Genomic DNA, 16,787 nt, shown 5'->3' on the forward strand with positions numbered 1-16,787 from the left:
CCCTTAAGTGGGAGTTATGCTCAAACGCTCCGTTGATTGCCGTTAGATTACTTTAGGGGGTGGGCAAAGTTGTTCTCTTCTTTGTTATTCTTAGGTTCCTTCTTTTTTTACCACATCAATGGGCACAGTGGAAAGGCCAAATGTGTAATTAATCCGGATGCTAGTTCTGTTATTCAGTTGCAGATCAAAGGCCAGTTCACTGAGAATCATCTGAGAGCAAGGTTATTATTGGTGAAAAAACCACAGTGAGTCGTGCATGATCGGAAAGAGAGTAGTCTTCGGCCACGTTCCTTTCTCCACTTCAGAGGGAAGAGAACCGCGTTTTTGACACTGAAACCAATTGTTTGTTCCTGAATACCCTTGGAATCACTATCACAGTCACTACCGCTTTCATCTTTCTGCTCTGACCCCGTAGGATTCCAAATTCGCTGCTGCATTGCCATTAGTAGTAGCATAAACGTTATAAAACTGTCTAATGGTGCTGAAATATAGAACAGATTTGGGAAGGTTGTCGGAAAAACCCTAAAGTTCATGGTATATTCACATAGGATTTAGAGTTTTAGCATCTTAAAGAGAGGAGCTTTTTCAACAAATAAAATAATAGAAATTAAAAGGTTCGAGATTTTATGCTTATATGTCAAAATTCGTGCGGGCATATTGAACTTTAATTTTTTCATTACAATCTACATCTTGTCTCATGAATTTTTTTTACAAGTTAAAAGTTGTCATATTCCAGCCCGGGCCCCCACCACATCCCGGACCTGATTCTATCGTAGTACAATATTATCTGCTTTGGGCCCCTACCACACCCTCACGGTTTTGTTTATAGGAACTCACACGAGAACTTTTAGTGGGTCACCCATCCTAGGAATGCTCTAGCCCCATCTCGCTTAACTTCGGAGTTCCGATGGAACCCGAAGCCAGTGAGCTCTCAAAAATCCCTGTGCTATGTAGAGATGAGAATAAACATGTAAGGCTTAGAGGATCCACTCCCCTGAACGATGTGAGATGTTACAAAAGTAATCTTATATATCTTTTTAAAAATAAATGGGTCGTTTAAAAGTGTTTTTAATGTGATTAAAAATGTTTTTTGAGAAAATGTTTCGGATTTCAAAAACACTTGAAGTACTTTCTACAAGAAACATTAGTTATGTGCTTCTTTTATGAAGCACTTTAAGTACTTTTTCATAATTTACTTCACTTTACTAAAAATTGATTCTAAAATATCTCACACAAAACGTTTTCAATCATTTTAAAAACATTTACAAACAAACTCATAATCTTATATTTATTCACCCCACATTGCACATTTTTAATTAGGATTTCGTACATCTTTCTTTTTGTTGTCTTTTTCCCACCTTAGGATTCCAATGTATTCGCCAACTTTTGATTAAAATTTCATTTGTATTATCCTAATAACGTGAACACAAAGAAAAGTGAGTTGAATTGTTTCCCAAAAAACAGGAAAAAAAAAAAAAAAAAAAAAAAAAAAAAAAAAAAAAAAAAAAAAAAAAAGAAGAAAGAAAAGTGAGTTGAAAGAAGCTTGCGAATCCTTTTCATCGTGCTTGACTGCTTTGTGCAGTACGGTACGGTTAGCATATCGCATGCATGGCCGTGGAAAAGCAATTTACTCACTAATCTCAAGTGTATACATATATTATATCTGCAATCCTTACTATTTTTAATATATCTGCATGGAAAAGTGATTTACTCCCTAATCTCAAGTGATTTACTGTCTATCTCCAATATTTACTATTTTTTACCTGCATGTGTGTACACCATGCTAAAAAGCCAAAAAAGGTATTGAAATTAATATTTAAGTACAATTGCTACGTATAATCCTTATTATTTGACCAAAAAATAGAGCGGTCATCTTCCACTTCCAACTTTTTCTGTAAACTTTGTGCTTTTTATAGCTTGATACCTCATACAGAAAGAGAAACTTGTTGAGATTAGGCTCGGCAGGAACTGTTAATTGTTTCCCTAATTACACTGCATTTAAAGCTTTCGGTATGCTTTGTTAATCAAAAGTAAAGGGTTTCTGAATCATAGTCCAAAACAAGGCTATTATTTTCAATGCCATTAGACTCATTACTGAATTTCTTATTTCAACTAAATAAAAAATTCACACTATTAACTATATGATGTTCAACTAAACTAATGAAGGATTAGAGAGAACACATTACCTTAGCCATAATTAATCTACCTTTGTTTTATGATTGTCAATGATGTTGACATGGGTTAGGCCAGCTAGTTAGGAGGACGGTGTGTTCATCATATTGCGTCTGAATTTGAATCTCCCTTCTTATAGAGTAGAGTAGATTAGAATATCCCTTTGTCAGAAAATTAGAATAAGTTAGATTGTAAGATGGCAATATGTTGCAGAAGAGCAAAATCAGTTGCAATTAGTGTGTTATTAACAGTGATGCTGAATGCATTTGCAAGTACAAAAATGCCTCTAATTTGGTACATCTCACCAATATTGCTACAAAATTACAAATAGGGGATAGCTGCAAACCTAAATATATGCACAGACAGCTATACAACTCTATAGGATCTTTACAAATGCACACAAGCTATACAACTCTTTGTTTGTTAAGTGCAACTTTGCTCACCCCCTAAAGTGGGAGTTATGCTCAAACGCCTCCGTTGATTGCCGTTAGATTACTTTACGGGGTGGGCAAAGTTGTTCTCTTCTTTGTTATTCTTAGGCTCCTTCTTTTTTTCCCACATCAATGGGCACAATGACAGGGCCAAATGTGTAATCCGGATGCTAGTTCTGTTATTCAGTTGCAGATCAAAGGCCAGTTCACTGATGTTTGCCCGTTTGTATACGAAAGATTGAGCTTCGAACACAGACACAATTAAAACGGAGGAATGCCGATAAAAGTTCTTTTCACTCAAGTACTGCTGAACTTGAGGTTGTCAGAGTATCATCTGAGAGCAAGGCATTCTTATTGGTGAAAAAACCACAGTGAGTCGTGCATGATCGGAAAGAGAGTAGTCTTCGGGCCACGTTCCTTTCTCCACTTCAGGAGGGAAGAGAACCGCGTTTTTTACACTGAAACCAATTGTTTGTTCCTGAATACCCTTGGAATCACTATCACAGTCACTACCGCTTTCATCTTTCTGCTCTGACCCCGTAGGATTCCAAATTCGCTGCTGCATTGCCATTAGTAGTAGCATAAACGTCATAAAACTGTCTAATGGTGCTGAAATATAGAACAGTTTCAACTGCCAAGTTTTCTAAACCAAATTTGCCGTGTGAAAATCCACATAGGCGAACAATCTAAGCCCACTGACAACCGGAAAGCAAAATCATTTTCCTACATAAAAGCTTAAACTCCCTGTACTACTAATCAATCTCCGCGGTGTATAGAGAACTAATAACAATGAGAAATAGTGGGTGAAATAACTTACCTGAAATTCTATGTAATCAAGAAAACCATTTCCATCTATGTCTGCTTGAACCCACAAATCCTTTGCCTCGTCGTGGCTAAGTCCATGGCAATGACCTGTCATGTTAAGCTGCATGACATAGAAAGAAACGAATTGGAATATTTACTAGCAGGCAAAGGTTCTATTCAGAACAAGAGTATACAGATTAGGAGAAAATATCAGTTTTAATTGATATCGTACCTGTCGAAGTGCTTCACAGAAACCTGAATAGGTAATGTAATCAACAGGATTATCAGCCTTTAGAAAAGCAAAGGCATCATCTGCTGTCAGCGAAGCTCTTCGTAGTAGATACTGAAATTGTGAAAATTTATCCCATCAGAAACAGAACGAACAGCAATGTGACAGAAAGAAGTATACAGGCAATGCATATGAATTGCTGACCTTGAACATTCCAAATACTGCTTCAGTCCAACTAGTTTTTAGTAGCTTACGATATCTATTAGGATTGAGAAGCCATATAAAATCAACGCCGCATATGTTTCCCCTATGGTTTCTGTGGCTAACCCACTGCATGAAAAATATGAAATACATGAGTTACAGGCATACAAAAACGAAATTATAGGTGTCAAGTTGAAGATACTGACCTTGTGTGCATCTGCATCGGTATAATGATGAGCAGTATCATAAGAAGATACAAACCCCTGGGACCGAAGAAACTCGTAAACATGTCCACGTTTGCTTCCATTCCAGTCACTGAAGAAAGAAGATATTGGAACAAAATATTACAATGGCTATGATTTGAAAATTAGGGAGCAAAAGATCTAAAAACGTAAGGCATTAGAAATACCCGCAGAGTATAATCGGCATGGGATTAAGCTTGTTCTCTTTCTGATAAGATTCTAAATGTTGTAAGATTTTGTAGACCTACGGTGAGAAACCGACAAAATGTTGTCACTAAGAAAATGTTACACTGCGTACATACAAGGGAAGAGTATGAAATTGAGAATGGAGCTACCTGATGCAATCGAACTATACACAAACTCGAGTCATGAGGAAATAACAAGTGGGTGTTCACAATGAGAATTTCTTGCCGAATGTCATTGTTTCGGAACTGCAAAATTGGGGTAGCTAATTCCACATGTATCAACTGAGCAACACGATCACCATAATCATTGAAGTGCAACTCTTCATAGTTTACAACTCTAAAGTAGTCCTTATGCACCGCGGTCAGCAAACCTGTACACCAGCAGAAACACCTTATGACAATGTTTAATGTGTCCATAAAAATAGGATGAGCAGTTTCCATCATATATCCCAACAAAACAGATTTTTCTTTCGATCCAAAATCGCAGATTAACTTATTTCGTTAATCTCTCCCCATCTCACCATCTGTTTTTTTTCATTTTTATTCTTTTTCTCGAATCGAGATTAAGGGAATTGATGATGCTATGCAATCTAAACAGGAAAATGAAGAAGACTTACCATCGCCACGGTTGTTGGTTCGTCCTAGTTTGAGATTGATATAACCAGCATCTCCAAGTCTCTTCTCGTAAATGTTCACAAGCTCTTCGTTTCCGACCCAGAACTCCTGTGCCAATCAGAGAGATATATAAACACCACGTATTTGTGTTATGCCATCAAACAATGTGTAGCAACTCCCATCCCTAATGCTTTAAAAAAGTTGTCAGAAATGCAAACCTGAAGACAAATGATGGAAGATCTCTCAGCCAACAAACAATCCAGTATCCTTTGGTTCCTGGCCAGCCAATACGCTCTGTGATCGCTTTCTCGACTATCAGGATCCTAAACATCAAAAGTTAAAAACTTGAGATTACCCTTTTACAAACATTGATTAAAAAGCAATAACAAGACAAGTTTTACAGGAATCAAAGGAATATGATGCGTACGTCATGGTTGAGGCGCTTGTAAATTGGAGCGAGGATGTTGAAGGTGGTGCAGGTAATGCATGGCTGTTGGTGGTGGCCGTCTAGTTTGGAAGACGCAATTGCATAGCTTCCAATTCTCGAAATCCTTCCCTTCGTCTTCGTCATCGTATTATTATTCTCTCAACTTTCTCACCAATAAATAAACACACGACGATTTCACCGCCGCCACCGCAGCAGCAAGAGGAGGCAAACAACTGTCCGCCTGCCCTTCGCCGGAAACCGAAGCCAAAAACAATGGCGAACAAAAGGATAGAATGAATGATCACCGGGCTCTCGAAAAGATGCGCTAGCTTTCGGGGACGATGAGGAGAAGGATGAGGAGGGAAAAGTTAACGGAATATGACAGGTAGTGGAGGAGTGATCCTCGGGCTCAACGACCACCACCACAACCACCTTGGATTACTTGTCGTGGGTTGTGCTTAAGGGACAACCTCATATATGTTGTCTTCATGAAAGCGTCAGTTATGTAGTGCCAAAAAAAAATGCATGTATCTTTTGGGAGGATTTGATTTCCACCCTCCAAAAATAAATACCTTTGCGCGCATTATTCGCGGTTTGCAATTTGACCCTCAATGGATTCCCAAAAGGTTCTTTCTTTTTGCTTGTAACCAACGCGACCTCTCCCCCTCTTGCCTTCTTTGCTTGCCCTCCTCCTCTAAGTTGCAACTCTAATTTTTTTATTTATTTTTTCAAAAATATCGCTATTGGAAATTTAATTCCAAAGGGTTTAGAAAAAGATATAAATCCAAGTGTATCGATCAAAGATTTTTAATGAACGATTTGACGGATTTAGAGAGATTTTATATTTTATATTAGGATTTGACAAATCTAACCTCTCCCGTTAAATTTTGAGTGAATTTACTCATAATCTCAATCGAATACATTCCTAAATACTTTATGAAAAAAAATAAGACAATGCTTTGTTGCCTTTGTTTAATTGAAAGGAATATCAGTAATCTTTTTTATCAAATAAGATCTATGTGTTGGTATCTGAATGCTATAATCGGCATATATTTATGCATGCTCCATTGAAGGTGACTAAATTAGTATTCAATCATCAACATTCTACTCAAATTAAGATCTTAAAAGTTAAAACGATTACCAAAAATATAACGTATGATCACAATGGAAATATACATTTTTAATAATTAGTTAGTGGCAAATTTGAGGTGGTGGCCCAGGGAGGAGGGCATAACCACGCGAGTAACACACAGACACACACATATAATTTCAACCACATAATTTCATTAAAGTTAAATCCAACGGTGGGGAGCGTGTTCCTATTTTTTTGAAAAAATGAGAATCCCTCATCTTAAGCAATCTGTATACATAGAGTAATGGGTTGGATAAACAGACATGTTTGACATTGGAACGAAAAATCATTATCCATTTTATTTTTATATACTTGGCAAGTCAGACATATAAACAATTTCAAATTTAAAGAATAAACAATGGGATCGACTGCATGCGAAGAACTTTGCCATCAGGTTGCTTTCGCCCATCCATGGCGTGCGGTGTGACATTGTATCTAGTCATATGGAGGTCAAGTCACCCAAGACTTATTGCAACAAGCAACTTACCATATGGCCCGGGTGGCTGCACAAAATGGACACGATTTATTTTTGCTATTTTTGCACATCTCGTTCTCTTTTTGAACGCATCTGCTTATTTATGCCTTTTGATTATTTTTTATATATTTAATAAGAGATAAAAGAAAAATCAAAGTGTGCCGGAAGAAATGGTACATAAAAATTACTCTCCAAAGGAAAAAACCATAAAAATAAGAATTGAAACGTTATGCGTAATGCAGATATAATGTCTCCTTGTTTCTTGTCGCATCTAAAGGTACTTGAAGTTATTGATTTTGACGACGATCATGAGACACAGTATGCACTAATGCGTTGGTCTTGAAGAAGTTATTAATTACACTCCATAAGTTTCAAACGAAGGAGGTTTGGGAAGAATACTTTATTAAGCTTCCCAAACGATCAAAAGATTGTGAAATAGTCGTTTGTTTGTCCGTCGGAGTTAGGCCATGCTTGAAGCTCAAAAGTCAAAACTCAGCTTTATGTAAATACATAAGAAGTAGAGTTTATGTACAGATGAAGATGATCAGCAGATGAAGATGGTTGTTGCTTGTATCCTTATTTATTTACTAGGAGATAACTTCTGCCTCATTTGTTGATTAATAGAGGTAAGAATTTAAATTCATCACTATATATGTTTGAATACTATATACGTACGTCTTGCTACTACGAATTGTCCAACTTTGGCTAGTCATTTAATTGCTAGCTGCCTGCCAAGAATTTTGTTGGAGGAGCCATGGATGTTACTGAGGAGAAAGATGAGCAGAGATGGAAAAACAGAAACACCCTTTCTGCAAGATTTGCCTGAAGGCTGAAGATGTTTGTGGTGCTTTTGCAGGTAGTGTGTATATGTGTTGTCAAGCACAAACAAAGACCTGATAGTTTCGAAATGATAAGAGTCTGTGCTTGGAACGATACAGAGGAGTTAGTTTACTGTTACATTAATTCTTGCATATATATTTGAGAACTTTAACAAAAAGCTTCCGGTACTGTTTACTTTAACGAAAAACCATATTTTTATACTAAAAAGTCAATTCTGATATTATTCACTTTACCCTTTATTTTGTCCTTATCATTAAAACTCAAGGACATATTTATATATAAGCCAGACATATTTATATATAAGTTCCAACCCATGGCCTGACATGACCTAATGACCGATGAACAAGGCGTGCAACGTTGCTTTCAATCACGATGGTTTCGGCCATGGCATGGTATGGCATCCTTATGCCTTCGGCCATGGCAGACATCCTTTGTAGCTAGTCAGTCATATGGTTAAGCCTTCTAGACTCATTGCAACAAAATAACATCATATGGGTGGCGGCGGAAAGATCAAAACAAAACAAAGGGTGGAGTTTGAAAATTAAAAGATGTGAGATGTTACGATATGCAACCTAGTGTTAATCTAGGCATCAGACATGATCTAAATTTGTGCAGTACGTATCGCCTACTTGTAGTAAACAAGGCTATTTTTAATTGGGCTTTTCGAAATCCAACACAAGGGGTAATTAGGGCTTTTAAATCCGAGATTCATGATCACTATTTTAATTCAATTTTTAGAATTTATTATTAAGAGGAGGAGTTTGAAACTATTACATTAGTTCAGGATAATAAGTTTCGAACTCGAGACGCATAATGAGTAAAAATCTTACATCCTAGCCACTAAGATATTGAACCACATGCAGATAAAGAAAATTGTGTTGTGGTTTAATTAAGGAGGACTGCGAGCAACCTTTGTATTTGGACCTTTTTACTTCTCCAAATGTCATGTTTTTACACAAATAATGCCTTTAAAGCTTTTGGCTAGAAATTAAAGATGAAAACTAGAAACTATAATTTCAAAGAAAAGTCTTGTTTTTTGTGTAAAAATATGACACGTGTCATGTAAAAAAGTTAAAAAAATCCCAAATATAAAGATTACTAACATCTTTCTTGCTTATTAATTTCTTATGAACTCTCACTAAAATTTTCAATTGGTTATATATATATATATATATATATATGTTTATTTTTTTTGATAAAATTATATTTTAATCACTTAGTATTACGGTCTAGTGGTCTTCCTGATCGTGGTGATGGGGCGATCCCAGGTCGTAGCTAACTATTACTATTTTTGAAAGAGCCCAATTCTCTTAAGTCCACAGGCCCAGCTTGTACCATAATTTGAAAATCAAGCCCAGGTCCATAACACTTTCATTCTATGGGCTACTATCGGCACGGCCCAGCCCATACAAGGTAAGTCACAGGGTTTAACATCCTATATAAACATTTCACAAGACGTTAGGGTTTCCTGTCTCGCCCAAATCACACTCACACACCAACCGGAGCCGCGGTGCGAGAGAGAGAGACAACCAGAGCAGCAGCGGAGATGAAGACCATCCTCTCCTCCGAGACCATGGACATCCCCGACGGTGTCAAGATCAAGGTTCACGCCAAGATCATCGAGGTCGAAGGCCCTCGCGGGAAGCTTGTCCGCAACTTCAAGCACTTGAACCTGGACTTTCAGCTGGTCACCGACGAGGAGACCGGAAAGCGGAAGCTGAAGGTGGAGGCCTGGTTTGGCACCCGCAAAACCAGCGCCGCCATCCGCACCGCCCTCTCCCACGTCGGAAATCTCATCACCGGCGTCACCAAGGGGTACCGCTACAAGATGCGTTTCGTGTATGCTCATTTTCCCATCAATGCCTCCATCACTAATGAGGCCAAGGCGATCGAGATCCGTAACTTTTTGGGTGAAAAGAAGGTTCCCTTTTCTACCCTTTTGCCAGATTTTAACTGGGTTTGATTTGATTTTGTAGTTATTTGAGTTTGATTTTGATGTTTGTTGTGCATTTTTGGGTTTTGTTAGCTCAATGATTTGTCTCAACTGTTTGATTTGTGAAAGTTGATTTTTGTATGTGAGATTTCATTGCCATTTTAGGCTGAGATTTATGATTGTTTTCCTGTTGATGTTGCGGAATTGCACAAAGTATCGTGATGCTATGCGCTTTTTTTCTGGTTTTGAATTCAGAGTGGGCATGATTGGAGTGATTACAATTACATTAGATATAGTAGTCCTCGCTGTTATTGGTGTAATGTAGTCCTTGAAGATGACGTATGTAATTTAGTCCTTAAAGATAGCATATCGACATTTTCCGTTGTGATGGACACCAGAAGAATGAATGAATCTCTCATATCGATGTTGTAGAAATGTGTCGGTTTCTGGTTCTGATTGCTTGATTCGTGTTTTATGTTATGTCCACGAGATAGTAGCCTCTATTCTTGATATAGGTGCTGTTAGCATTATACCATTTGCATAAATTTTTCTGCTAGAATTTGGTGATTTTCACCGTCTTTGAACGCAATAAGATGTTGTAAATTATGTCATGGGATTATAAAGAGCCGGATGACATGGTTTGTAACTTATGAGAAGTGAAAAGTTTGATTGCCGATTGCGGTTAATTATGTATTATTAACGAATATGTCGTAGGTTAGGTTGAACTGTTTTTACCTTTGAACCATGAAACAACTTTTTGTATTTGGTAATGTTGTGCTTTCTAGTCTATTCGTCTTGATGATTTGTCTGCTTGGTCAATCAGGTGAGGAAGGTGGATATGCTTGACGGTGTTAATATCACTCGATCTGAGAAGGTCAAGGATGAGCTTATCTTGGATGGAAATGATATCGAGCTTGTTTCTCGGTCTTGTGCCCTGATCAACCAGGTCCCTCTCTCTCTCTCTCTCTCTCCCGCTATTGATCTAGTTTTTATCTCTCTTTATGCTGACAATGTGTCGTGGATAATACTGCGCTCGCATGCTGATACCTTATTTGTTGTATTTGTTTCGACAGAAATGCCATGTCAAGAACAAGGATATCAGGAAGTTTCTTGATGGTATCTATGTGAGCGAGAGGGGAACCATCGTTACAGACGAATGAAGAGTGTTTGTTTTTGCGTACTTTCAGAATGTAGTTTAATTTCCTCGTGGAATTGGCTAGTCATTCCTTTTGTTCGAGAGTTCATGTGGGCAAATTTTATAAGTTTGGTCGACATTGGATCGATAAATTTTGTCTTCAAAAGCAATATTTCATTAGGTTTTGGTTTTCTGTTAGACCTAAATATATCGGGTGTCAAATTTTGTGCCTGCTACTTAATTATCTTTAGTTATTTGGATGTTATGAAGATCAAAATTTTAAACTAAATTTGCAAATTAAATGAAGTGTCATTAATCGGAAATAAGTACGATAATTAAAATTTAAGTAATAATTTAATTATTAACAATCATATTATTTGGTTTGTAAATTTTGATTTAAAAATTTAATCTTTTTAACATTATTTTAGATATAATTCAATTTAATGGATTATTGGATTGAGTCGGCTGACTCAATGTCCACGTCAACTCATTTTTATTGTACTTATGTTACATATTTCACCTATTTACGTATCTCAAATTTTTTTTTTTTTTTTATAATTTTTCTCATATTAATTGTTAGCCAAACCCATTTATTGAGAAAAGATTTTGTTGTTGTTGTATCTCATATTAATTGTGTTATCTTGATAGATTTTTGTTCATACTCCAACACTCTTTGTTTATTTCTAGTTCATTATATTCTTTAAATCATTTGATCCGAGTTGAAAATTGAGAGGGATGTGAGGAATAAAAATGAATGTGTAAATAACACTAAAATCAAATGATATTATATTCATTTTGAAACTAGTTGAATTTTTTGGATCTTGATCAAGAGAAAACACGGTTAGCAAGTATCATAATACAATCGTTGGATTTCAAGTTTCTAACTAATACAATTGTTCATTTTAGATTTTACCGATAACATACCAACCACTTGTCATAATACAATTGATTATATTTTAAGTTTCTAATTAACTGTATTATTATATTTGGTACATTTGGTGTGTAAAGAACCTTGTTCCCGAGGCACTCAAAATACTCAAAAAATGTATAAGAAAACTAACGAAAAGTAAAATAAAAAGATATTAGTTTTAATGAAAAATGAAAAATGAATGTGTAGTGAATAGTATCAAGAAAAGACAAAAATGTGGTTTTTCGTTAAAAATGAACAGTACCAAAATGTTTCGTTAAAACTTCCAAAATGTATTGGTAATTTTCGGGTAATACTGTCGGGTTTTGGGCAAGCAAATTTTCAGGCAAATGCCGCAATTATATCTGAAAATCAAAAGTAAAAAATTTAAAAAAAAAGAAAAAAAAAAGAGAAGAACTTTTTTTTTTTTTTTTTTGGATTAAATGATATATATATTTTTTCGCTTTACGCCGATGCAAAAATAGCTGAATTGTATTTTGTGAGAGAAAATAAGCCGCGAGTGAGTAGTGAGTAGTTAGATTTGATTCTCCAACATGACAGCAAGGGCTTTATAAAACCCTTCGTCTACTTCGTCTTCGCCTCTGTGAAACCGCCTATTGAAATTCTTACTACCACCGCGGAAATCCGCAAGAGCGAAGAAAATGAGTATGTTCAAGCTGAATTCCGTCAATTCGCTGCGAGCTCTGAGGCGCCTCCACACCTCCCAATCCGCCGGCGTCAGAGCGCTCACCACCTGTTCGTCATTAATCCTCAAACAGTCGACCCCACTTCTCTCTCCCTCTCCGTCTCCGTCTGCGTTCGCACCGTCGCACAATCTGCTTGCCGTTCGAAACTACCGGAGCAGCCGCGATCTCAGGTAATTTACTCTTTTGTGTGCATTGGCTTGGTGTGTTATCGGTAACATCAGAAATGACTTGCAGATTTGATTTGGGTTTCGCGTGTTTGTGGTTTTTGAAATTACGGGTCCGGCGAGTTTGTGCGTCTCAGTGAGTTACTCGGGCTTTTATGTGTAGAAGCTATGGGATTACGCCTCCCAGGAATTGGGGCATTCGGATTGTGCCTGAGAAGAAGGCCTTTGTGATTGAGCGGTTCGGAAAGTACATCAGGACTCTGCCGTCTGGAATCCATTTCTTGATTCCGTTTGTGGATAGAATCGCTTATGTGCATTCCTTGAAAGAAGAGGTCATCAATGTTCTTGACCAGTCCGCCATTACCAAAGACAATGTCGCCCTTATGATTGATGGTGTGCTTTATGTTAGGGTAATATCACATTCCTGAATTGGGATTGTGCGCCGTGTTCATTACTAGGTCACTGAGAGCTTCTTTTCGATTATTTCTTGTGTGGGTGCAGATTGTGGATCCTATGCTGGCCTCCTATGGTGTTGACAATCCTATTAATGCAGCTATTCAGCTTGCACAGACTACCATGCGTATTGCGATCGGGAAAATCACTCTTGACAAGACGTTTGAGGAAAGAGAATCTCTCAATGATGAGATAGTGGTATGTTTATCTCCATTTTTGCTTCTAATAACTGTAACGATTAAAACTCTGGAAAAACTTGTTCTTATTTGAAGTAATAATGTTGGTTTGAGTCTCTGACAAGAGTGTTTTGTCCCTTATTTTTATGATTTTATGTGATAATTTTCTGGTAACAAGAAAATGTCTGATGGGGGTGATGCTTTAAGATTGTCTAGACTTGTTTTTAAAGATTGTTTCAGCAGCTTAATGAAACCTCATTTTCCTTGTAAGCTAACATTTTAGGTTAAGAAATAATATGAGTGGCATCATTCTGCAGACAATTCTCAACAAGGCTGCATCAGCATGGGGGTTGGAGTGCCTCCGCTATGAAATAAGTAATAGATCCCTTTTTCAAGTGTTTTGTCGATACTCTTTGTTATTTTCTTCAGAAATCTTTTCTAAATGTTTGACTGTTCATACTTGTGTAGAGGACATAACTCCTCCTCGTGCGGTGAGGGAAGCTATGGAGATGCAAGCAGAAGCAGAACGAAAAAAGAGAGCTCAAATTCTTGAGTCTGAGGGTAAGGACTTCCACGTCTGTTTGATATTTCAGTTATACATGATGCAAGTGAAACGCTGTAGTTAGACTTAGTCCCTAGGATTGCAAACAGATGATGGCTTTCTTTTTGAATTTGTGGACTTCCTTTACCTGAAGTATTTTAGTTACTCTATAAAGTAGGAATATGCACTGGCAGAAACTAATGTGTTTAATCTTTCACAGGAGAAAGGCAGGCTAACATAAACATCGCAGATGGAAAGAAGAGTGCTATAATTTTAGCGGCAGAAGGTAGATAAAGTTCTGATATAATCTAGTCCCAGTAGTGTGCAATAATATATTGTGGACATTTGATGTTCGTGGTCCTTTAGTCGTACTTCCATTGAATTCTCCATTCTCTTTTTACAGGAGAAGCGCAATCCATTCTTGCTAAAGCAAATGCAACATCTCGAGGAATTTCCCTTGTGTCAAAGTCTCTCAATGAAAGTGGGGGTGCAGAGGTGAGTTCTTCAATTCCCTTCATCGTGCTTGTTTTGAAATAGGCAGACTTGTTTTCTTATAAAAATAAAAAAGAAGCAATTAATGCATAGAATATTCAAGCCGGGGATTCCAAACTACACCTTCAGCTACAAGTAATGTTAATGTTTAATAAAAGGTGTATAATTGGAAAAATAATATTTCTTCCTCAGAGATTTGCAACATCTTCATGCAGCAATCACAGAACAACTAACTTTCCTATGTATTACACATTCACATTTGCCATCTTTGCAGTTCTTTCTAACCCTTCAGGATTACTAGATATTTTTCAAGTCCAACACATCACACTTGTCATCCACTACAATGATTACACTGTTATTTTCATATAAGTACATAATATCATGTGGTTTCCCCTCCCGCATCTTGTCAAATAGGCTTACTATTATTTTTAAAAAATATTGCAACACTGCGGGCTCTTTATCTTAGTTTTGGGGTTTTGGGATCTTTATCTTTGTTTGTTTGTTTATTCCTTGTATGGACTTTTAACTGGTTACTGCTTCTTCTTTTTCACTCTGATATACTGTTATTTTGCCCGTCCCCCATAAATCCTATGCGCATTGCATCTTCTAGAGCCAAGAGTTTTTCCTTATAAGTAATGATCATGTGGTATACAGCTTTTATGAAACTCTCTTTCGTGTGTTTTGTACGTGTGGAGGAAAGCAACTAATATTGTGGTCTGATTTGCAGGCAGCTGCTTTGAAAATTGCTGAGCAGTACGTTGGTGCCTTTGGTAATATCGCTAAACAGGTGAATACCAAACCGTCTTAACTTTGGATAACATATATGCTGCGTCTAATGAATGCTTAATTGATTGATAAAGTATTTTGCCTTCTTTTTCTTGAACGGTTTTGCAGGGCACAACAGTGTTGCTTCCTAGTGCTTCAAATAATCCTGCTGGCATGATCTCTCAAGCCTTAAGTATCTACAAAAGCTTGGTTAGCAATCCTTCCACCCTTGGATCAACTGGAGGCACGCACAGTGATGATGCTTCCTCTGCAGGATCTGATGATCATGGTGTTCGAATGATTGAGGAAACAACTAATCAAGATAATGCAAAGGAATCAGGATTTTCGCTTCAGAACCGCAAGAAAGGAGCATAGAGTTTGACTTCTCTCAATTGTTCGCCAGTTCAACCAGTTACTGGGCTGTTCCACACCAGACATTTTTCACCGTAGGATGCTTTCGTCGTTGTTTTAGCCGAAAGGTAGGACGTGTCCACTTAATATGAGCTGTGATTAACTAAACGGTGTCAGATTTTTGCAATAAGAGTGATAGATGCCAAATCATATAAGGTATTGAAATTTTTTGGGTTGGAACTCACCATTTTGCAAATTGTCGTCTTATTGTTCTTTCATCCAGTTCAAAGGTGGATGTTCAAGGTGGATCAGGTTTTCCTTTGGGCCGTTGTGTTTCGGAGGCCCCCCTACTTGTCAGTGTGTTTTTGCTGGTAGATGATTGGGTTCTGCTGTCTAAATCCTACTTTGTGTTTTTAGGACCCTTTTTTTTTCTTTTTCTTTTTTTGAACAAACAATAGTATATATACAAAGGAAGTGGGGGAGTGGGTTAAGTCTTACAATGAGTTTGCTAATAATGTGGTTCAACTTTGCCATTGACGAGAATTGAACCTAAGACTTTTCACTTACAAGTGAAGAGAAATACCACTGAACCATAGTACTAAGTGGTTTTAAGACATGTTAAAAGACTTTTAAAGAGTAGCCGCTCGAGCAACGCTTGAGCAGTTCTTGAGAGGCCTCAGTGGAGGTTTGAGTGTCACTCCAGGGGCCTCGAAAGGGCTTGAGCATTGCTCTCGGATCATCTTATTAGGTTTTCGTTATATTATACTAGTACATGACTACATACAAAATGTGAAATATTTTACTTTTGTTTTTAAAATTGAAGCGTCGTAATCGTGGAGCATAATCCCCTGTGTTTCCAGTTTGCTTTGTTTGTTGACTTTTAGATACATGTTCCCCAGATTTCAACTTCATATTTGATGCATTTGTCTTCTCTTGTTGTAGATTAGGGTCATGGTGTTTTGTTTTTATCTTATTAGGATCTCATCTACTTCCAAAAACTACAACAGAAAATGGTGTTGAGCCAAAACCTATCATCTTGAAACCTATGTCATCCCTTTATCCTTTCTCTAACGCTACTATTGATAGAGAGATTTTTTAGTATGCTCGAAACACAGGATAGTACACCACATAAGCTCTGACGAAACAATATTCCAAGTCAGTCATCCTATCACACAACAATATAATATTTTATAGGCTTATAGTCTCCTTGTGAGTCTCATGTGCTAATAATTAATGGAAAGTTGACGAAATTTTTAATTTTTGGTATGAATCTAACAGACTTCACCAGAAGAACTTAGATCCTAGTTTTTTTTTTTACCACATGAACTATCTTCTAACTACTCTGTCACCACGAAGACTAATAATTCTGTTAGGCGTATTCTATGATAACATTATCGTTGTAGGTAAGTC

General features: G+C 37.1%; 3 protein-coding genes across 6 annotated transcripts; 2 read left to right on the plus strand and 1 right to left on the minus strand.

Moving 5' to 3' along the window:
* Positions 1–2,395: 2,395 nt before the first annotated feature.
* On the minus strand, positions 2,396–5,783 carry LOC137735489 (Calcium-binding endonuclease/exonuclease/phosphatase family). The gene is made up of 10 exons (XM_068474920.2): positions 5,307–5,783; positions 5,098–5,202; positions 4,882–4,987; positions 4,415–4,635; positions 4,247–4,323; positions 4,044–4,152; positions 3,841–3,966; positions 3,640–3,750; positions 3,421–3,528; positions 2,396–3,162 (listed from the first exon to the last, which is right to left on the minus strand). Exons 1-10 carry the CDS (start codon positions 5,448–5,450, stop codon positions 2,926–2,928), a joined length of 1,344 nt encoding a protein of 447 aa, XP_068331021.2. The 5' UTR covers positions 5,451–5,783; the 3' UTR covers positions 2,396–2,925.
* A 3,424-nt stretch (positions 5,784–9,207) lies between these two features.
* Positions 9,208–11,001, plus strand: LOC137733622 (large ribosomal subunit protein uL6). Its single transcript, XM_068472760.2, has 3 exons — positions 9,208–9,674; positions 10,510–10,632; positions 10,760–11,001. Exons 1-3 carry the CDS (start codon positions 9,300–9,302, stop codon positions 10,844–10,846), a joined length of 585 nt encoding a protein of 194 aa, XP_068328861.1. The 5' UTR covers positions 9,208–9,299; the 3' UTR covers positions 10,847–11,001.
* A 1,202-nt stretch (positions 11,002–12,203) lies between these two features.
* Positions 12,204–15,874, plus strand: LOC137735071 (uncharacterized). 4 transcript variants are annotated; one of them, XR_015964307.1, is made up of 10 exons: positions 12,212–12,605; positions 12,763–13,009; positions 13,101–13,250; positions 13,546–13,603; positions 13,697–13,789; positions 13,990–14,055; positions 14,173–14,264; positions 14,989–15,048; positions 15,156–15,505; positions 15,661–15,874. XR_015964307.1 is itself a non-coding variant. In XM_068474442.2 (9 exons), exons 1-9 carry the CDS (start codon positions 12,391–12,393, stop codon positions 15,399–15,401), a joined length of 1,224 nt encoding a protein of 407 aa, XP_068330543.2. In that variant the 5' UTR covers positions 12,204–12,390; the 3' UTR covers positions 15,402–15,602. The 4 variants fall into 4 exon arrangements, 2 of the variants coding, with proteins under 2 accessions (XP_068330543.2, XP_068330542.2); XR_015964308.1 differs by having other exon boundaries at positions 12,221–12,605; positions 12,766–13,009; XM_068474442.2 differs by lacking the exon at positions 15,661–15,874 and having other exon boundaries at positions 12,204–12,605; positions 12,766–13,009; positions 15,156–15,602.
* Positions 15,875–16,787: the final 913 nt, after the last annotated feature.

Source organism: Pyrus communis, chromosome 7, assembly GCF_041283825.1.
Source record: "Pyrus communis isolate YQ-2024b chromosome 7, ASM4128382v1, whole genome shotgun sequence".
Lineage (NCBI taxonomy): Eukaryota > Viridiplantae > Streptophyta > Magnoliopsida > Rosales > Rosaceae > Pyrus > Pyrus communis.